Source organism: Manduca sexta, chromosome 7, assembly GCF_014839805.1.
Source record: "Manduca sexta isolate Smith_Timp_Sample1 chromosome 7, JHU_Msex_v1.0, whole genome shotgun sequence".
Taxonomy (NCBI): Eukaryota; Metazoa; Arthropoda; class Insecta; order Lepidoptera; family Sphingidae; genus Manduca; species Manduca sexta.
This window is the reverse complement of record NC_051121.1, coordinates 4124471-4145875: the sequence shown is the minus strand read 5'-3', so window position 1 is coordinate 4145875 and position 21405 is coordinate 4124471. Positions and strand designations below refer to the sequence as shown.

General features: G+C 33.6%; 4 protein-coding genes and 1 non-coding gene across 6 annotated transcripts; 2 read left to right on the top strand and 3 right to left on the bottom strand.

Annotated features, from left to right (window-relative positions):
- Positions 1 to 371: 371 nt before the first annotated feature.
- On the top strand, positions 372 to 7851 carry LOC115449690 (RIB43A-like with coiled-coils protein 2). The gene is made up of 9 exons (XM_030177560.2): positions 372 to 577; positions 2006 to 2146; positions 3362 to 3522; positions 4305 to 4440; positions 5660 to 5764; positions 6136 to 6275; positions 6702 to 6789; positions 7070 to 7176; positions 7334 to 7851. The coding sequence occupies exons 1-9, from the start codon at positions 455 to 457 to the stop codon at positions 7473 to 7475; spliced, it is 1143 nt and encodes a 380-aa protein (XP_030033420.2). The 5' UTR covers positions 372 to 454; the 3' UTR covers positions 7476 to 7851.
- LOC115449674 (histone deacetylase 11) lies at positions 7846 to 14086 on the bottom strand. The gene is made up of 8 exons (XM_030177551.2): positions 13958 to 14086; positions 13724 to 13847; positions 13458 to 13568; positions 13106 to 13197; positions 12314 to 12518; positions 11501 to 11667; positions 11073 to 11181; positions 7846 to 8567 (listed from the first exon to the last, which is right to left on the bottom strand). Exons 1-8 carry the CDS (start codon positions 13963 to 13965, stop codon positions 8391 to 8393), a joined length of 993 nt encoding a protein of 330 aa, XP_030033411.1. The 5' UTR covers positions 13966 to 14086; the 3' UTR covers positions 7846 to 8390.
- On the bottom strand, positions 10702 to 10894 carry LOC115449691. Its single transcript, XR_003939191.1, has one exon. It is a non-coding gene; the product is annotated as a U2 spliceosomal RNA (small nuclear RNA).
- A 169-nt stretch (positions 14087 to 14255) lies between the features above and the next one.
- On the top strand, positions 14256 to 19152 carry LOC115449678 (rho-associated protein kinase 2-like). Of its 2 annotated transcripts, none has more exons than XM_037447699.1 (11): positions 14256 to 14733; positions 15811 to 15990; positions 16125 to 16229; positions 16310 to 16642; positions 16754 to 16832; positions 16993 to 17176; positions 17252 to 17375; positions 17586 to 17734; positions 18042 to 18140; positions 18309 to 18383; positions 18454 to 19152. In XM_037447699.1, the coding sequence occupies exons 2-11, from the start codon at positions 15844 to 15846 to the stop codon at positions 18587 to 18589; spliced, it is 1431 nt and encodes a 476-aa protein (XP_037303596.1). In that variant the 5' UTR covers positions 14256 to 14733; positions 15811 to 15843; the 3' UTR covers positions 18590 to 19152. The 2 variants fall into 2 exon arrangements, with proteins under 2 accessions (XP_037303596.1, XP_030033413.2); XM_030177553.2 differs by lacking the exon at positions 14256 to 14733 and adding an exon at positions 15292 to 15530.
- LOC115449672 (vacuolar-sorting protein SNF8) lies at positions 19128 to 21205 on the bottom strand. The gene is made up of 4 exons (XM_030177549.2): positions 20843 to 21205; positions 20514 to 20715; positions 19702 to 19848; positions 19128 to 19379 (listed from the first exon to the last, which is right to left on the bottom strand). The coding sequence occupies exons 1-4, from the start codon at positions 21108 to 21110 to the stop codon at positions 19247 to 19249; spliced, it is 750 nt and encodes a 249-aa protein (XP_030033409.1). The 5' UTR covers positions 21111 to 21205; the 3' UTR covers positions 19128 to 19246.
- Between the last annotated feature and the right edge of the window lie 200 nt (positions 21206 to 21405).

The following is a 21405-nucleotide window of genomic DNA, read 5'->3' as shown; positions in this document are numbered from 1 at the left end:
TCTTCGGTTTTTCTTTGCGCATATTCCTTTTTTGGTTATTATTGATCAATAATGAGAAAACATATGAGAAATTAACATCACAATTTTTCTTTGAAGTGGGTACGCCAGTAGAGTATTAAATAATTAAGTATACCTTTATAAATAAAAGATTACAGAAATGTTGCCATGAATGGAAAGATTCACATTTCAACTATAATTACAAAGATTAATATGTGACTACCTTCTGGTAACCTCTACTTTATCTGGTAATCCACTTCAAGGATCTTATAAATTTCCTTTTGCAAGATCGTAATCTTTTAATTTAATAAATTTATTTTACAATTTTATAACTTCAATGAAACAAAGAAGGCAATTTATTTCTGGTCATAATTGCCAACGCGAGTCGTCATGACAACAGAATTGTTTGTTCAATCTTGTGCGAAATTTTGGAAGTCATTTTAAGTAATTATACAAAATGTTGAAATTGCAGATCGCTAACGAGCGAGACCGAAAGGAAGCTCAGAACAGAGAAAGGAGGAGACAATGCGAGCTCGAGAGAAGATCTAGAATCTTCAATGCTAGAAATAGGAAGATTGGCGTAAGTTGTGACTTTCTTAGCTTATAGCCAGTTCAACGATTTCTTATGTTTACGCGAATGTTAGTCATTAAAATTAAACCATTTTTCGGATTTATCGCAGTTTCAATGTTTTAGTTTTCTCCCGACGTTTCGTAGACTTTGCAGCCTTCGTGGTCACGGGGGGGCAGAGGTGTTGTTCATCTGCAATGTCAAAGTTACAATATTTACCTACATTTTACAATTATACAACGTTTAAAAACTTTTAGTTGTTGGTGGTCCGATCTACGCAAAATGAGCTTACAATTTCTTGAAGTCTGACAGCCGGTCTTTTGGGTTCCGATTTAATGAAATGTAGAACTGGATCTCAGGCTTGTGCAAGCTTCCAACCATCTTCCCTATTGAAATTAGGATGTTTTTTAATTTCAATAGCCTCGCGTATCATCCTAAGCAGGAATCGGTATTCTTTGGCAAGGATTTGTGGCTTGTCTAGTCGCAGATTATGATTGGAGCCTCCTTCTTGAACTCTTTAAGTAAAATCTATAAGACTTGCAATACAATACAAACTTTGTAATTAAGCGAAAAGTAACAGTAACTTTGACTGTTACTGACAATGAAGTCTGGCGGTCAGTGTGATGTATCTCTAAAGGTAACGTAGCAATAGCACGTGCTTTGATGTCCAACCTATTACTGCAGTCTATTGTATGCCGCACTTTGTTCCTCATTATTCATGGCGACGATGACGTCACCTTCACCACGCTAACGACCTAATGTCGATGGTTGTATAGTAAAATAATATTCTCGATAAATTTAATCTGACGTTAGCGTTAATTACAAATATAACTGCTGGTGATAGGATATATTTTATATCCGCCCCGATAGCGACCACCTTACATAAGGTGTTATACGCCATAGTAGTGTGTAGTCCACTTAAGAATGTCGCGTACCAGGATCAGCCTGAGTATGTCGCGTTCCAACAGGCCGGCATAATTGTGTCGACTGCCGAGAGATAATCATCTCTCCTCAGTCAACATTCTATTGGACGCCACACCACTGACCATCAGATGCAGTGGGGTAATTTTTTCGTGCCCGAATAAAAAAAATATATTATATTGTTGATTGCACAACACCTGCCTGCCTTTAATGAAGATATACTGTCGAGTTTACGACCAGCTAAATTATTAACCTAAAAAGCATGCCACTGTAATGCTAGTCGATAGTCAGGGTTGCTGCATCCCGAGTGTCGACATTGCGCCATAAGACCGATGAAACCAACATAACCATTCCACTCACCTTCCAAGTGGTGGTTGCGATAACGCATATTTTACCCGCGAAAAAAAGAAAACGGCTGCTGCATCGCCTGTTTGGACATTCCATATTGCCTGAACCGCGTTTCATATCAATTTAAAAATACAGTACAAAATTGTTTCTTTTAAATGTTATGATTTCCAGGTGGACGTGCCGTTTCTGGAGCGTCAGATAGCTGAAAAGAACGCCGAACGCGATGAGCAGAAGAGAAGGGACCTGGCCTTTGCCCAACAGATGATCAAGGATAGCAACTTAGCTGTCGTGTTGGAAGCCAGGGAATTAGAGGTACGAATTCAATGTAGGAGAGCTATACAACTAGTTTCCTTTTTGGAGTTTTGAGGTCATCTAGATTTTATAGACCTCTTGTATCTGGGCCATGATACGATAAAGCCCTTCGTCATACCCCAGAAATTGCAATACTGGGCAATAAACGTGTTCTTTAAATCCAAAATAGCTATGCATGTGTGGGGTTTCCTTCCACAAGTTCTAGTTTTATTTTGCACGAATTCTTCATTCATATTTCACCATGCTTTCAACTAATGTCAATAATTTCATTCCCATAATTCCCTCTTTCGCAGCCAGCTTCACCTTTCATCAAAACTCTGCAACGCACCCTCGATTCCTCTCGTATTGTGTTAAACTTTGATAACTTACTATTACTCGACCCACTTCCACCTTTGCTGGCCTTTAGAGTTCAATTATAAAAAAACTAACTCATATATTTCTATACTGCTTAATAACCTACGATCCTCTTGAAATCTACCATGTAATTTTGTCTAGAACTTTGGCATTTAAACTAGCGCAATTCAATATGTCCATCAGTCATGTCTTAACTGATCAAAAAATATTTTAATGCCAAAATTAAAATTATATTTTCAAAATAAAGTTGTATGTCACTCGTATAGTACTTGATAGGCGAAAACTGGAATCACTTTGACTAATTTAGACGCTGAGTAAGGTGCAATGTTGTATTGTGATTTAAAGGCCACTGTCACTAGTATACTGTTTTGGTGGCGTAATTGTATTACGGTACGACTGCATTGCAGGTCTCGGGTTCGATCCCCGGGTCGGCCAATTATCTTTGGTTTTTCTACTCAGTATCAGACTGATAGGTGATAGACTCGGCCCCTATCATAGATCGAAATACGCACAGCAAAAATTGGGTGCTCCAGTATTGCCCCTTCGTACCCCTTCGGGGATAAAAGACGCGAGTGTGTGCGTGACGTGTGTACCTAATTATTAGGCATTATGGGACATACAGTATTTTATATTCAAAGATTAGCGTAAAAAAAGAGAAAAACCTGTAGCGTCTGCTTACAGATAGTCATCATGATTACCATGAGATAAGGTAATTGCTTGTATCATCATTCAATTGCATAAAAGGCTCCTCTTTGTGATCAACATGACTTTATCGATTTTTCAGTAGATAAACTACCGAGTACCATCTCTACATCGTATGGGAAAAAATTACAAAGCAGCTCATAAAGACTTCTATTCAAGGAGCGACGTCGCATCGGCGTGGAAATCGACGCATTCCGCCATAACTATCAAAGGATGGAGGATCGGAGAGAGTACGACCTGAATGACCCTGAGGTGCTGAAGAAGCAGTTGCCTCCGAGAGCCAGCGACGGCGACCCCGTCGGCATGTCCAGCGCGCAGAAGTAAGACAATAGTTAATACGGTTGTATTTACAAGATACAAGAACATATGACATCGATTCACGGTGGCCACTGCACTAGGCTTCAGGCCCGTATAACAGCAGACAGTAAGAATTAACAATATGTAAGTATATATTTTCATTAGGCGACCAAATCCGATTCACATCTTCGTCATTATTAGTGGTAAAAAATAAATATATATATTTGAAACATTATATACCCTACATTCATCTCTTCAAGCAGTCGGGGAAAATATAATTATACATCACGCTTTTCTCTTTTTAGGAACAGGCATAGGTGTAGCACACCCACAGTTGGTCTTTTATGCTAAATCCTACGTAATAGAACGCGAGCGCGTTGCCATTTACCGGGGACTTTCCCAAGTTCCGGGCTGATCAACGTGCAGACAAAATCAAAATCACTGCCTGACTCGGTATTCGTACGCGAACCCTCAGCGCGATAGTCATACCCCGTGTAAAATACGCGTCAAATTAATATAATTACGGTAGTGGTATAAATAATAAACATAGTGACATTATAAATTTGGTTTTATTTTGCAATTCTAATTTAGCCTTGGGATGTTTTAAAACTCATACTATATTGATAATTGTGCAAAAAAATACAGCACGAATTGTCGCTAAATTTATACAAGTGTAACTGCACATTGTTTAAGCCAGTGCAACAAACAATGCAAAAGTCTACATAAGTTGGTAGATTTATACATGCAAACTTCTGTGTAAATAGCACTATAGTTTCTATCAAAACCAATTAATTATCTTGACTAGATTTGAGGGCGAAGATCTGAACTACGAAGAGCGCAAAAAACTGATGGCGTCGCAGAAGAACGCTTGGCTGGAGCAGCAGGTGCAGGAGCGGAAGGCGGCTGAAGAGGAACGCAAGAAAGCAGAGGCGGCCTATATGGTAACATACTTTTAACTATACTAATATTTTAGAAGAAAAGTGGGAATTTGGTTATGAGTTTGTAGGGGCTAATCTCCGGAACTACTGATTCGATTTTTTATCTAATATTATAAAGGAGACAAGTTTGTGTGTTTTTTATAAGGGGCTTATATCTTAAACTACTGATCCGATTTTGAAAATGATTTTATAAATAGGAAGCCACATTACTCTTTAGTGTTATAGGCTTTTATCCCGGGGAAATATTTATCCCAGAAAAATGTTTTTACGCGAGCGGAGTCATAAGCAAAAGCTATTCATTTTTACTTTTAAGACGTAAAGAGTGTAAAACTAGAGCTAAAGTAAGTTGAAAGGATGAATAAACAAAATCAAATCAAATGCACTGAGTTTCTGCAGTACATTCTATTATCCCATAAAAACTATACTTTCTCACATAATGAATCCAGTACAATTCTAATAATTTCATGACAAATGAGATGTCTTATAACGCTCGCTGGGTAACAAAACACGGTAGTATTACTGGTAACGTGCCCTCCCACATATTTTTTTATTTGACTATTTGTTGCATGCGGCTTCGCTCGCGTGAAAAGCCTTTCCCGCTAAAAAACGTTCCTAAAACACTATAGCAAATCATATCGCTAGTAATACGACACCAGCATCGTCTATTTAAAAAATCAGATTAAATATCCCAATCCCAAACCGGTATAAAAAGTAGTCCATGTGTTTATGCAGGACATGGTCTATCCGCGTGTTTGAATCCAAATCCGTTTAGGTGTTTCTGCGTTAACTCCTAACAAATATTCAAATTTCGAATTTATAATATTAGTAAGATGTAACAGTATAAGATTAGAATTAAAAATAATTCTGTTATACAATAAACGGGTAGCCAGATTCTTTTTACAAAATACGAGACGTAATTCACTTTTAATATAAATAAACACACCGTTGCCTTTCGAAATTCAAATATAAAGCAACCTTCACCGTCTTTATTTTTTCCTTATCCTGTCGCATCTTGCAATCTTGCAGACATGCGATATTTATTATTATTTATTACTACCTAAGTTTTTATAATAAACACAATAATGCTAATGTATTATATTTTAATTTATTATGTCTTTTGTTTACGGATTTTATAATTTCCAAGATTGAAAAAGAATCCATCAAAATATTAATTCAATAAACATTAATACAGTCAGTATAAACAAATGATGTCAATTTGCAGATGGCGATAAAAGCCCGCGACGCGCGTGCTAGCGAACTAGATAAATTAGAGCAGGAATGCCGATACAGGCTTGGACAAGCAAATCTGCGGTACAACGAAGCACTGGTAACATTATAATACCCTACAGCCCTATCTTTAAAATTAATTAATATCACAACGAGACATGATAATTGGTGAAAGTGTAAAGGCGTAATCTATAGCGGGCCACCTAAAATTGCAAAGCTAGAGGTCGCCTATATACCGCTAGCGAGGACTCCACGGTAAAACTAAATTCACCCACCAAAAAACCCGAGTAGCCATTCTGTTTTCTAATTCAAAATAAATTCAATATTCTGTACGATTTTTAAACTGAAAGCATAGAATGATTGTAATATAAAATTTAATTTGCATTCTTAGTAGTCGCTATAAACGTATTGACTTTTTTACTGACATTATCCATGTTTTAATGCAGTTAATCTTTGGTTGAACTATTACAGGCGGCAGAAAAGAAGCAACTCGAACAAATAATAAAAGAACAAGAGGAAGCCGATAACACAGCCGAGATATACAACAACCTCACGTCGGACATGCTCACCGAGAACCCTGACGTCGCCAAGAGCGCCTTCGGGAAGGACAGGTTACTTGTTCATATATTTTCTACGTGATTTGGCTTACAGATTTAATTTATATCTTAACCTAGACTCTCGAGCACGGCTCCAATATTACTCTTTGCCTGAAACTAAAGTCCTGCTAGAAAAATATTATGGTTTTTAAGCCAAGACTTAATCTGTTTACCAAATTTTGTTGAGTCATAGAGAAGTTTATGCGTGATTGGCTAATGAAAACCCAGATATCTTTGATTAATTTTACATATTAGTAAAATATTTGTAATTTTTAATATAACATCAAGGCATTATTACACGGTATATGTACCATTCACTGTCATAGAAGAAGAAATAGACGATAAAATTAGAACAGTTTTTTTCTTTTTTAATTTACTATTAAGTAGTAGTTTACTATTTATATTAACGTCCACTCGTTTATAACATGAAATGCATTTCAGAGCTATCGGTTTTATGTACAAAGGTATGAATCAAGAAGAACTGAAGAAGTTCTACGCTGCACAAAAAGAACAAATGGCCGCTGCCAAGGTATATAGCCCAATAATAATAAATACTACTAGTTTCTCTTTTCCTGTGTTCTAAATATCATAAGATGGATAAACATTAATGCTTATTAATTATACCTACATACATCTATTTAAGACAAATACAATTTTATGCAATAGAACGAAAATAGCAGTCCGTTTGTCTCATGAGCAACTTCGTGTCTATAAACTATAAACAACTTCACCTCCCAAAACTTTTATCACAAATCAGACATGAATATTAAAATTACGTCCAGTAACATCCAGAATGTTTATATTGCTAGGCTAAGCGTGAAGCAGAAGAGAAGATGGAAGCAGAGTGGCAGGCGCTTGCCAAATCCATACAACGGGAGGTGGCGCGTCAGGACATCCAGGATCAAAGATTGAGAAGGTAATAATGGAGAGGCCTGATTCAGTAACATCTAGATTAATTTGTCTCTGTAAAATTAAACGAAATTTGAAATGAGCTCTAATCTCGATTTGAAATTAGTTCTACGAGAAAGGTAATCAGGGTCTTGGAAATACAAAACTACTTTTTATTCTTCTAGGGAAATAGCAAGGCAGCTCATGGAAGAGAATCAGCTAATGGCGCTCCAGCAGAAGGAGAAAGAAAAGTACTACAAGGAAGTGGTGTATAACAATACTCCCACTGACGAATACTACGCCCAATTCAATACTACCACCAGATAAATTTACTGTGGACAGCGCCCTTAACGATAAAGTTGATGTTCATGCATTCTTAACAATAAAGATATTGGGTTCAAATTTTATTGATATTAACAGTTGCATATTAGCGGTTAGGGTTGGGCTTCTCAAAACATGTTTGCAACCAAAATTAATGATATAAATTAACAGGAGAGTAAAAGAAAGTTTCCGTGTGTAGACCATTTCAACTTTTTTTAAGGGTGTGTTGACGTATAAATTGCAAGCTGATTGCAAAAAACAAAACGTTTTATTTTATTTAATTAGCATACCCGAACACACAGCATTTCGCACTTTCCTTACCTACATTTTTGTAATAATGTGCATGTCATAAAGTTAGAGAAATAAAACAAATTGCTTAGAGGAAAATAGTGTTTATTTGAAAATAAACTTTCAAGCCAATTACATTGCAATACCGAAAAAATAAGAAGAAAAATTATAATAGAATTCTAAATTCCATAACTAACGTCTATGCTTGGCACTTTATACTAAGAGATCATAAAATACTTCGTTCTTGACTACAAAATAATTTTGGCACCAAATACATTTCTTAAAACTTTGTTTTGAAGAAATTAATTATACATTTTTAGGAAGTTTCAAAGATATGAATATTCACTTGAAATACAAGTACAATATAATAAGAAAGTTATTTCTACTATAAAACATGACCATCAAATTACAAGGAGATCCAAGTTTTAGGATACAAATTGTAGAAAATAATTGCCGAAATTTTGACTAGAAACTAACAAATATCTAATACTGTCACGTTAGTAATACTGATAAAAATAATTATCGATTATTATTTATCGATTCCAAATTCAAACTGCGTTTACTGTTTTATCGATTTCAAAATCCGAACTCAAAAAATTTATTTCTGTCTCCACGTTATTGTAATAAGTGAAACTACCACTTCTCTTGCGGCTTGTATCCTGATATGAACCCCTTCTTATTGAGGTTCATGATAGAATCCGCGATGATCCGCGCGGTCTTCCGCAGATATCCGCCGCTCGTCAACATCACTATTGGAATGTGTTGCTCCTTGCAAATCTCGAATACGAATTCGTCCCGTTTGATTATACCCTGGAATATATACTTTATTAATAAAAAAATGCACTATGAATAGCTTTATTTACTATAATTCAATTGTCTTTTTTTTTAATTATCGATATCGATTATGGTCTTTTATTTAATGAGTAGTGATACAGACCATGTCAGTACTATTTATATAAACCTCTTAAGACTAAATGTTAAAAAAATACAGTCAAAACAAAGCACATATAGTTAGTTATTCTTATTGTTTATTTTTATTTATTGCTCTAACAAAAGTATATTTTAGTAAGATTCAATTTAGAAGCACTAAAAGGGGTAAAGGAACAACAATGAGTATAATATTTATTTACACTGATAAAAATAATCTACAACAGTACTTAAGGATTTTTCGATAAGACCAAAGGAAGGACTATAGTATGTTTCCTTATCGATAAATAAATTTCTCTAATGTTAGCAAATAATCAAGCTTTAAATAACAATTCGCTTAATCTATAGCTGTGTATAGTCTAACCGGGAAAATACAAAACCCGCTTTACGAGCGCCACTTCAGCTTTTTCGTTCCGTTAACGCTGTCTACAAGAAATTAGTTCCATATCTTACCACATGGCAAGATATTTTTATTTTTCTGGCCAGGCTATAGAAAACACTATGTCTAGTTTTATTTAATCTTTATTCTGTTATCTTATTAACCCTACAATATAGTCTGGACATCAGGTCAAAATTTCTGCTCCAAAAGTTATCCAATTGGTAATAAGTCGCTCTTATTTGAAACTAGCTTCCGCCCGCAGCTTCGCCCGCGTGGATTTCGGACTTCAAAAATGGAGCCGGTCGCGAACGTTCGAGATTGTTCGTTTTACGAAGCTACTCGCTAGGTGATTCGCTACCCTCTAGGTGCCAAGCAAGTCGCCTGCCTGTGCGTTCGCGACCTTATATATATACAAAAATAATCCTTATAGCATGATTCAGTATTCACGCATGATGGCTTATTATTAGCGTATCTCATGTATAACATTGGTGTTTCTATACCGATTTCTATGATTCTTTTTTATGGAATATTTAATAATGTTAACCTTTTTTAATTAGGGATGACTGAGAGTGTTATAAACGTAAGAGTAGACAAATATAATGAGAAAGCTTCGAACTGCTAAGCTATCGGGAGTTACACGTGTTATTGTGAGTCAACCATAAAAGATAGACATATGCTGTCGTGGGATATTTTTACATAATTTTAAGGAGAACATTTCCGTCATACATGATTTCTGTGTAGCTTTAACCATTAAGGTTGCACACGCGATGGAAGCTTAAAAAATGGAGTAACTTCTCCCGTTTTCCCAACATTTCCCTTCACTCCTCTGCTCCTATCAATTGTAGCGTGATGAAAAGTTTACTATAACCAGCACAGGAGTATGACAAACAACTGTACCAAGTTTCGTTAAAATCTGTCGAGTAATTTTTGTTTCTATAACGGTTATACAGACAGACAGACTCTGCAGACAGACAGACAGACAAAAATTTTACTAATTGCATTTTTGGTATCAGTATCGATCCCTAATCACCCCCTGATAGTTATTTTGGAAATATATTTCATGTACAGAATTGACCTCTCTACAGATTTATTATAAATATAGAAGAAGATATAGAAGATAGATAGATATAGATGTCCGTATGACAAGATTTCACAGCGTCCTTAGATATTATTACAAAAATTATATATTTATAGAAAATATGGTAATATTTTCATTAAAACGTGCAAATCATTACGTGAAAAAATATGAAGTATTTTACATTGATGTTTTGCTAGTTCACGGTAGTCTGAATATCCATCACATAAGCATAATTTTTTTCTTTGGCATTCTTCCCAATGTCCCTTCTATATAATGTTAGAACTCTTTGTACAGCTTTATTCTTTTTCACCCCTTTTTAAATTGTAATCACTAGAGGCCGATCTCGGCTACGGCGCGGCCCCAGGACCTTATTACTTTCTTTCTCTTAACTTCATGAAAATCTTATTTTCTATGCGACTTCAGACACAAGTCTAATTACACTATGTGACTATATATCCTATTGCTACTATATCAACACGGAGCCACGAAGAGACATAGTTAATTCCACCAAAACTTAAGAAACCAGGCCTTAAGAGTAGTGGAAATCATATTTTCAAGTAATTAATTGGGCCAATCCCGGCGGCACTGCAATGCCGGGCCGACCCGTGACGGGAGTGGAGCGAGCTCCGAACATCCCGTCGCTTTACAAAAATCAGTTTAATATACTGGTCCCACAATGTGGGAACTTTCAGATATTAAGCTGAAAAGAACAGATACTACACTTTGATCTTAGCCAAAAGGCCGAGAAGCGATAACTGCACAGTGGAATCGAAGCGAAGTCATCAAACGCGAGAGAATCTTGACATCGCGATGTAGATTTTTACCCGTATTGAACAGCGCCATCTAGCGGAGTATACATAAAGTATTTCGAATTTGTGTTTTTTTTTCTTTTACCGAACTAAGTATACACAGAACATACATAAAAACTTACAATTTCACTGATTCGCATGTGTCCCAAAGGATCAGAGTCCAACACGTCGGTTCCCGCGTTGTACACCAATATGTCGGGCTTGAACTCTTTAAGTGCCGCTTTCAAGTTTCTAGAACATAAAATACTTCATAGAACGAACTCTCTTAGTACACAATTAGATTCAAATTGTTTAAAGAAATGACTAGATATTATTACAATTACTAAGTTATATTTTTTTTGATATTGTTTGATTGGCCCAATATTATGAAAATAATCATTAACTGGTGGGAATAGGGATTAAGAAGCAAAAAGGACAAAGAAGAATGAAAAAGAGTAATGATTTGAGATAATGTGAATAAGCATGACATTACTTAAAATTATTTAAATAACATCAAGAGATTTAATCTCTTGATGTTATTTTTTTTTTCACCCCATTATATTGTACTCACTGCCTCAATTTGAGCATATATTCCAAGTCCTCCACTTTGTTACCAAGCTCCACTTTTCTCCTTATAGCTTGTTTCGCTTCTCTGTCTTTTGGATAAATGTTACGATTATACATGTCCATAATGTAGACTTCGGGGACGCCCAGAAAATCCCGTTGGTACCCGTTACCCTGGAATAAATCATTAGGATGACACAATCTGTTTTAAACAACAACAGCTTGTGGTTGGTAATTTGCAGGAACCTTCTAGAAACTCGTATTTACATAATTATGTTAATCAAAAACTGATTCAAAGTTGGAGACTTAAAGAAAAAAAACTAACAGAAAACTTTTTCAGATAAATAATAGCAGTATGGATAACAGAAGTATATAGTCAATACAACAAAAAATATTTTATTTTTCCTTTCAAATTACTTTTAATAAAGTCAAGTGATAATATTTATTAACTTTATTATTACAGTAATGTATACATTTATGCATAATATATTGTGTCCAATATTTGCATTGTAAATGCATGATGATATAAATCAATAAATTAGATATGCCAAATGCAATAGAAATAATATTGATAATAGCCAATAATGAAACCATAGACATAATACATGTTTTAATATCACTAACACCGAGTGGGACGTAGAACTCGGGCAATAAAAAAAAATACAAAAATATTTATAAAACTTCAGATAGTCACTAGAAGTCCAAACAAAAACCCGAGCAAGCCATGTCTGGGCTCAAACTGCACTTTCAAAATCCAAAATCAGATCCAAACATTTTTTCATCAGACACTCATGCAAAAACACAATATAATTTAACATACCTGATGTGCATCCAAGTCCACGATCATAGCATTCTGTATGAGTTTATGTATGACCAGAAACCGTATGAGCAGCGTGATGTCCGCATAGGGACAGAAGCCGCCGCCCCTGTCTCCGCTGCAGTGGTGGAACCCGCCACCCACGTTGATGGCCCAGCCACGCTCCAGAGCCAGCTTTCCCGCTAACACAGAGCCGCCTGTTTGCAACCTGAGGATATTTTCATTTATTCATTACTGGCTTTTAGTCACAAAGCCATTAAGACTTTTTCATAGAATAAAAGATGCAACAATGCAGTTTTCTGGTTGAAAATTATTGACTCTCTTTTGTAAATTTTTTTTTTTTTTAAATTTGTTTTAGAATACACCTGATGTAACTAACTACATTGCAAATTTTGAGCAACCATGTGAAGATTTTCAGAACTTATAGTTTGTTCTATATCTTTATTGAGGCTAAAAGGAAGGATAAGAGGTGGCATTGTTCCTTTATAAAGGCAAAGAAGTGCATCATTGAGGTAATTGTATTACAGTACAACTGCAGTGCAAAGATCTCAGTTTCGATGCCCAGGTCAGACAGTGATTTTGGGTTTTCTACTCAGTAGCACCCCAGAAACTGGAATTTATGCCCTATATGGCGATAAGTCCTCACCCTGTATCACATAATTGGACAGAATATGCACAGCGAAAAGAGTTGCACCTTTGCTTACCATTCAGGGATAAAAAGTGTGAGTGTGTTTGTGTGTGTAAAAGGTAAGAGCTATTTAAGATGTTATAAAATGTGGATAAGCATAATTATACCTCATAGGCCTCAGATATGCATACTGAACAAGTATGTTTGGCAGACACGCAACAACCGGCACTTCTGCTATCATTGCAACTTTGGTGCTCCACTGTAAGATAGAAATAATATTGATGTATTATTAATTTGTATATATTATTATAATTACTATTTTCCACATGGAAACAGCTTTTTCTCGTTAAATCCTGACACCAAAACATAATTATGATCAATGAAAATTAAAAATCAATTTGATTGATAACATTTTATCAAATAATATGTGATTAAGTATTATGTTAAATCAAAAGACAAAGTAAAGCTTCTCAGATAACATTTTTAATGCTAAAAATCTTAAAAATGTATTTTACTCACTTTTAATGATTTCAAATATCTATTTGTATGAACCACAAGAAGATCACTTTTTTGTGCTTCATTTGGTTTTACCAAAAGTTCGTCGTTTATAAAATCAGCATCTTTTAAGTTCTGCAAATCAAAACCATTGGCTACATGAAACCATAATGAAGTCTAATTAGACTTCACAAATATTGAGAATAAAATTTTATGTGCGTAATTGTTACTGAGATTTAGCAGATAAGCTATGTTAGAAAAATCATATAGATATTATAACACATTAAAACCTGAATGATGTTGCGCCATTTCTTAGCATCGAATACGTGAATTTTTTCCAGGCCTAAGAACGATACATTGTATTTATCATCATATACTATCGGCCACTGCTGCTCACTGATATCAAAATATAAACTGAAACCATGAATAATTTTGTAATAACATGATGTATATAGTAATGTGAAACCACAAATGCTTCAGAATATAATTGAGGTAACGAGGAAATACCAAAAATCTACACCTACCTGGTCATTATCGAAAATAAAATATTAATTCTAAATCATAGTTTCGCGGAAATTCGCATCAAAATATTTTTTGTAACATCAGATTTCGATTTTCGCGGAAACGTCAATACTTGTTTGACTGTCATTTTCGTGCAGAAATGGATCGAGATAATTACAAACAATGTTAAAGAATCGGTATTATTATTACATAAAAAAGGCATTATAATACACATATAAATATTATAATGAAATCTATATTAAACTAGACCGCAAATATTTTTGCACAATAGCGAAAAAAACCATACTCAAAAATTGTACTCAGGACCATTATCATGCCCTGGTAACTTCGAACTAATTATTTTTTTTAGAATAAGCGCCATCTCTCCCCTATACATGGCACTAATTTCTTAATATGTTTTCTCAGTGTGACTAGTTCATTATATGTTACTTTTAGTACGTATAAATTTTGATAATTCTGGTATTTTTTTTTTATTTAAGCTACAACTAAACAAGCAGTTATGCTTTAAAAATAAATTTTATTACTTCCTATAAAAATTATCTACAATACTTATAATTTTAAAATAAATTTGGACGAATAGCAATATTTTTAGTATTTTATAGTAGTTTACTGCTAACAAACAATAGCAACTTCTAGTAAACGTCATAAGATATTTTTCTGTCGGTAAATTTGTATACTCGTGCGCATTTTCTTGTGATTTTTGTTTTTTGTTGTATATTTACGTTGAATTGAGCTTCAGTTCTTTCGTATTTAAGAAATACCTATTGACTGTGTTTGTGTAAGTGTCAGTGACATACATTAGATAGGCTCTCTATAAGAAATTTGAACTATTTATATCAGTGTAGTGTTGTTTGTAAAACATTTTACATAATGTCCCGGAACATCAGACAATGTATTAATAAATGTGTAAAAGAAATAAATTAGTTTAAAATATACTATTGTATTATTTATCTTTGAATTGGGTCAAACCATTACATTTCGACCCATACGTAGAACAAAGTTTATCTGCAAAACACTGATTCTGACACTTAATAAAACAAATTCCTAATTTGTTGTTTACATAACAGCATATTATATTCCAAAAATTGTTACTAAGAACCAGTGTTTTACAATTACGACTTTTTCTACCGATGGGTCGACATAGAATTAAATATATTATTTTGAAAGTTAGAAACCTATATATGCATATACATGCATAGGTATATTTATTTTATTTCCCTGTATGGCGTCCAGATGTCGCTCAACGTTATGAAATTTCAAACTGAGAGTTGCCAGTCTATTTCCAGTATTATATATTAGTCTATGACCATTATTTAAAAAGTTACGTTCCCTAGCAACGGAAGTGACTTTTGCAGGGCGCGAAATGTAAACAAAAACACGAGTGATCAGTGATACAATATCTCACACGTTTAGATCTTACTTTAATAATTGATTCTGCATTCCTCTTCTAAGTCGTACATTTTCTAGAGTTTCAAAAAGTATAGAGAATAAGTTTTAGTGCATAATATCCATGTCGAGTTTATTATGGAGTCTTCGACATTGAATGCTCTTCAAACTGAACTCGAATTTTATAGGGTAATATTAGATATAACAATTCATGGTACTTATAGTAACCCTATTTCGTCATCTAAATTCTGTTCCCAGACACCTTTCGTAAAATTTGTTCAAGTTCTCAGTTGAGAAACCTTATAGAGAAACAGATATAATATTATGACTTACAATAATTGTGATCACACATAAGCCGTTACTTACGTTGGTATTCAGTAACATTCGTTCTAACACCAATGAGCTGGTCTCAAAACAAATCTACAACATACCTACAGCTTAAAATTATATTAAAAATATATTGTTACAGCAAAATCAGGTCGAGGTAGAAGAAGAAATAAGAATGTTGATAGCAGACAACCAACAGCTGTCGCAGAAGGTGGCGATACTACTGAAAGAGAAGTTGGAGAATGAGAGACAGACCCAGAATAACGATGAACAGGGCAAGGAAGCCGACGATTTGAGGCGACAAGTTGCTCTGCTAATTAAGGTCTTTGTCTCTGTGTCGAAATCCCACTCTAACGTGGGTTAGGAATCTTGACTTCATCCATGTTATAGCGTAACCCTTTACTGTTAGAGCATTTTATCTTAGAATATTCGCAAATATCAATTATATTATTTCAGGAGAGGGATTCGTTGCATATATTATGGCAAACATCACAAAAGACGATTGATGCATTAGAAACAGAGTTAAAAGCATATCAATGCTATGATAACAGGAGCCCACAGGTAAAAAATGGTTTTAACCGTATTGAATTAGAAACTAGGATTCTTTTAATACATAAAAATAAATTGAATACTCTTTACAGAATAATATCAGTGAAGAAAATAAGGAACTAGAATTAAAATTAGAAACTGCGTTAACAGATTACATAGAATTAGAAACTAAATACAAAGAGCTGAAAACTAAACATAACGCATTAGAAAATGATATGAAAAAAGAAGAAAAACAAGCAGCATCTTACAGAGAACGCGGTAAAGAAATTGAACAAAAATTAAACGATTCAATGAAAACTCTAGAAGAATACAAGATTAATCTGAGCGTCGAGAAAAAACGCAATGAAGATTTAAAAAATCAATTAGGTCTAAGTCAAAAGGAGTGTGCAGATCGGCTGAAGAAAGAATCAGAAGCTAAATCAAAAGTGAGTAACGTTGATTAGGACACAATTTGTGTACATTTCTAGAATGTGCTCAATGAAAAATTAAATAAAGTTCTTAATGGAAATGGTTTCATATCATTTTTGAAATTACAGGTAGCTGAAGCTTTGCAACTCTATGATTCAGTAGTTGTACAAAAAAATCAAATGTACAAAACTGTACAAGAGCTTACATGTAAGTTTTCTGGACAATTAATTGTTAAAAATCTTTTGGGTAATCACTCCAATCAGGAGTGCTCGAAATTTAACTATCTAATCACTTAGAATATTATAAAGTATTTAGACAGGGCAATATTATTTTGACTTCATTTATTAACAGCATTTTTACTTTTTAGCGGAACTAGTACAATTAAAGCACACATTATCAAATGTAAGACGTGATATGGAGTCTAGTTGCCGAAAAGAAATGGATGAAGTGAAAGAGAAATATAACGAAAAAATAGCAGACATGCTAGTACATATAAGAAATCTAGACACAGAGTTAGTAGAAAAGGGACTTTTGCTTAACAAAGCTTTGCGGTTGGTTACTTTGGGTATTTAATTATTATATAATGTCTATTCAAAACTTATTCAAACTCTATTTAAACTTTGCAGAGAAAATAAAATACTTCAGGAGACAAACGAAAGTTTTATGAAGCAACATAAGGAAAATTTAAAATCTTTGGATCCAAAATTAGCTGTTGCAGAAAAACGGCTAGAAGCGATGTTTCAAGAGTTGGTAAGAATAAATTTTAACCATAATATTAGAAAATAATATTTAAATTAGCAATTATAAGTTGGAAAACTTCGCTAAAAGATATGGACATCGCATAGATTCTTGATGTAATATTTTATAAAATAGAAGTTAGTTTCATTAAAATATTTCATTTATATTTGCAATATTTTACTTTTCTACTGCATTAAATTATCAATATTTTTTACGTTTGAGGTGTCATCAGAGAGAAGGAACATCCAACTCGTGTGCGAGAAGCAATGCCTCGCAATCGACATTCAAAGGATCCAAGATATATACTCCAGAGAAGTCAAACGAAGAGATTGGGAAGAGGGTTTGTTGAAAACTCAATGTGAGGAATTAAAGTAAGATTATCCAGAATATTATATGTTACGCGTTAATCCTATAATGCCATCATAAACCATTAAAAAGAAAAACCTCTAAAAGTTGTCACTAGATGTCACTATATAGAAATCAAAGGCACACAAAAAACATATCCTAATTTTTCCATGTGATTTATAAGTTAATTTAGATCTCTAGGTGCTATTATTATAGGCTATATAATACCATAAAGTTAAAAAATTAATGATTGTAAAAAAGATGTTTAAACACATAAAGTAATAATTTATTTTGCAATTTTGCTACCCTAGGTTTTGTTTTATTTTTTTACAGGGTCCAAGTAGAACATCTTCAGAAGTCACTAGAGGAGACACATCAAATGGTTAACAAGTTGCAAAACATGCTAGCGTCACGAACAGAATTAAATCAGAAGTAAATTTTATCTTTATTGTTTAGTTCTTTGTTGTTCTTGACTTTGGGTGCCATTGATATTATTTATGAAGAAATGCTTACTAAAAACAAAATCTATTTCTTGCAACATTGAGTTTAAATTAAGTTAAATAAGCCTATAATACTTACAAACTAATATTTGTTTTACAGGATAGTGTCATCTAAAGAAGAGGAACTTATTGAATTAAATAAACATTTAGAAAATCAAATAGAACTTAGCAAAAAGTATTGTATATTTTTTATTTGTTATTATAATAAACATAGTAAAAGATATCTAATTTCAAATAATTTACAGGTGGAAGGAATCTTACTTAGAAATGTCGGATAAACTAAAGAAGAGACTAAAAGATTTACAAAAGGAAAACAATGAATTAAGAAGAAAGTTAAACCTTCCACATAGCAATAGTCCTGAAGATAGTACAAGCAGCTAATATACTTTCGCTAGCCATGTGTAGTCCAAACAAAATAATATATTGCATATCATCAGTATCAGAAACTATACAGGAACTTTTTTCCCAGGGCAGGCACACAAAATAAATATTAATACAGACAAGGTGTTAAAAGCCGCAATAGTGGCCCACGTAAGTGTGACGCGTTCCAGGATCAGACTATGAATATCAGGTTCTAACAGGCCGACATAATTGTGTCTGCTGTCAAGGGCTAATCATCTCTCGTCAGTCAATATTCTATTGGACCCCACTCCACTTACCATCAGGTGCAGTGAGGTCACTTTGCCCTGCACATTTTAAATAATAAAATACTAATGATTTGAAAAATATTGTTAATGATTATATTCCAACAATTATTAAGATAATGTTTGTAGTATAATAAAAAAATAAATAGAAATAATAACTAACCTACATTGGTGAAGGTGGCACTTTTTATTCTACTTATGTAGCACCAACATAATAAATAAATATAAAAGATATACTTATTATTAAGGAACTTGTGCAATATTAAAAGATTATAGTAACAAATAAATATTTATTTTAATTTCATTATTTGATTATTACAAATATGATTTGTTACACACATATATTATCACAAAATTGTATATTGTACCTTATTCTTCAGAAATAAAGTTGCTCTTATGCTGATACACATTCAGCAAACATGCTTGGGAACCAATATAATGTCTCATTGGCATCTTGAGTATCCACCCATGCTAAACCTTCTTTCACCATGTGGTTTAATGCATTTTGAGCTCGTGTTTCATTCCAACTGAAAAATGGCAAAAGAATACATCAATAATTATAGCAATCACGAAGGAACAACTTTATTAAAATAAAAATAACATGTCTAAACACCGCCACTTTACAAATACATGACTACATACATACAATGACTAAAGTGATTAGTAACCACTGGGTAGCAAATTTCTTTTTTAGCCTTTTGAAAGAGAAATCCAGTTTTTAAAATTCAGGTCTATTCTTAGAATAATCCGAGTTGTACACATCCATTATAAACAAAAATCCCTAGGTATCGGATCTCTTGTAGGGTTGTATAACTGATTATAGTATGAAAATTTGCCATATTGACTTACCCTAAATCTCCAGTAAGGATGCTCAATGAAACCCAAGCTGTGCCCAGTGAACTTGCCTTCTGTAGCACCAATGTTTGATCCAGGTTCAGCTCTCCGGGCACTGACTGAACCAACCATTTGCCTTTGCCTATGGGAACAACTGTAAACCTGTAAATATATTTAGGCATAACAAGTAACTTGAATTAGATAAAAAGGGTCCTTATGTGAAATAAAATTTAATAGGATATAGGGCATTAAGATAGAAGGTAATTAAAAAGTAATTGAAGGTTTAGTAAATCTAGTGAACACTATAGCAATAAGTTTTGGTTACATCCACACCAATGTGAATATTGATTTTTGTAAAAAAAATTTACAGTAACCATTCATAATACATTTTTACAGAATAAACATAGGCCAAAAATATACCAATTCTATAGTTCCATAAAAACACCAAACAAATTAATCTTCACAGTCATTGTATTAGCTTAAAGATTAACTGAAAACACTTATGGGGTAAAGTAATCGAGTCATCATTATGATACACTAGTGTAGCCATCCCTACTGCCATCTATTAGAAGAATTATTAAAAAAAAATAACACTTAATTTCCCATAGGAACGAATGACCAAGATAAGAAATAGCCTATGTGTTAATCCGGGACACATTTGTGGTTGCAATATACCATGACCTACTGTGTGTATCATTTTATCCAAACCTGTTCAACTGTTTCTGTGTTTACTTTAACAAACATCCAAAACATATTGATGATGATGATGATGATGATGATGATGATGACTATGTAACTATATTAGTTACATAGTAAAATTGGATTACCCATTTCCAAATATCCTTAGTTTCTTCACTGCAGCCAACAAATCCTCATTGGTGATCTCCTGATGTTTCTTAGCTTTTCCCCTGGCTGCTATGAGTCTCGTACGTAGCTCGTCCAGGGTAATGAGTCCTCCATTTTTGTAGTTTGTTGCCAAACATACTTCAACTATTTGCACCCCTAATTCATAATAGAAGTCACCAATTCCTGTAATGTAAATAAATAATACATTACTAAATTATGATACTTTATTATTACCATTTGCACATTGCATGTTAGCTTACAGTTGTAAAATTAGATGATGAAGTTGCATTCATCAACTGAAAAAATCTACCTAAAACGGACCAAAATCCTTTCCCCGATGCCAAAGGATCCACACCAATTGCCGCACACATCTCCTGGAATTGTCTTCTAAACTGAGCGTTTTTCTTTATCTCGTTTTTGTGTTTCAATGCAAATTCTTCTAAATTCTCTCTAAACACATCTAGTTGTTTTGACATCTGTTGAAACTGATTCTCTTGGATTTCTGAACCTTTTTCTCTGTATTTCTCTTGTTCTAATCGTTGTTTTTGTATAGCTCCAACACCTGCCCGTCGCCTCATTCTTTTTAAGTTAATAAATTTTCTTTAATACAAAATTTTTACAATAAACAAATTTTCCGCAATTTGACAATTGACCTGAAATTGACAAATGTCAAAACTGTTTTGGTTATCCTTGCGGAAGGGCAAAAGCTAATAGAAACATAATTTCATTTAGTTCCTATCCATTTGTAACAATAAGCTTTACAAGATTTGATTTGATTACTTATATAAATATATTTCATTTTTTAAATAATATTAATAATTTTTCATAAATGAGCTCAGTTTATCATATAAAATAATGATTACTAGCATTTGG

Coding starts and splice junctions, on each gene's coding strand:
- LOC115449674 (XM_030177551.2), bottom strand. Junction 13,569..13,723: donor AATGGCGCAACATCATTCAG/GTTTTAATGTGT, acceptor TTTGATTTGCAG/AACTTAAAAGATGCTGATTT. Junction 11,668..12,313: donor TGGACTTGGATGCACATCAG/GTATGTTAAATT, acceptor GATTTATTCCAG/GGTAACGGGTACCAACGGGA.
- LOC115449672 (XM_030177549.2), bottom strand. CDS start 21,110: ATGAGGCGACGGGCAGGTGTTGGAGCTATACAAAAACAACGATTAGAA. Junction 20,716..20,842: donor AGGATTTTGGTCCGTTTTAG/GTAGATTTTTTC, acceptor TTTACATTACAG/GAATTGGTGACTTCTATTAT. Junction 19,380..19,701: donor ATCCTTACTGGAGATTTAGG/GTAAGTCAATAT, acceptor GCCATTTTTCAG/TTGGAATGAAACACGAGCTC.
- LOC115449678 (XM_030177553.2), top strand. CDS start 15,480: ATGGAGTCTTCGACATTGAATGCTCTTCAAACTGAACTCGAATTTTAT. Junction 16,643..16,753: donor AATCAGAAGCTAAATCAAAA/GTGAGTAACGTT, acceptor TTGAAATTACAG/GTAGCTGAAGCTTTGCAACT. Junction 17,376..17,585: donor AAGCGATGTTTCAAGAGTTG/GTAAGAATAAAT, acceptor TTTACGTTTGAG/GTGTCATCAGAGAGAAGGAA.
- LOC115449690 (XM_030177560.2), top strand. CDS start 455: ATGTTGAAATTGCAGATCGCTAACGAGCGAGACCGAAAGGAAGCTCAG. Junction 5,765..6,135: donor TGCGGTACAACGAAGCACTG/GTAACATTATAA, acceptor GAACTATTACAG/GCGGCAGAAAAGAAGCAACT. Junction 6,790..7,069: donor AACAAATGGCCGCTGCCAAG/GTATATAGCCCA, acceptor TTATATTGCTAG/GCTAAGCGTGAAGCAGAAGA.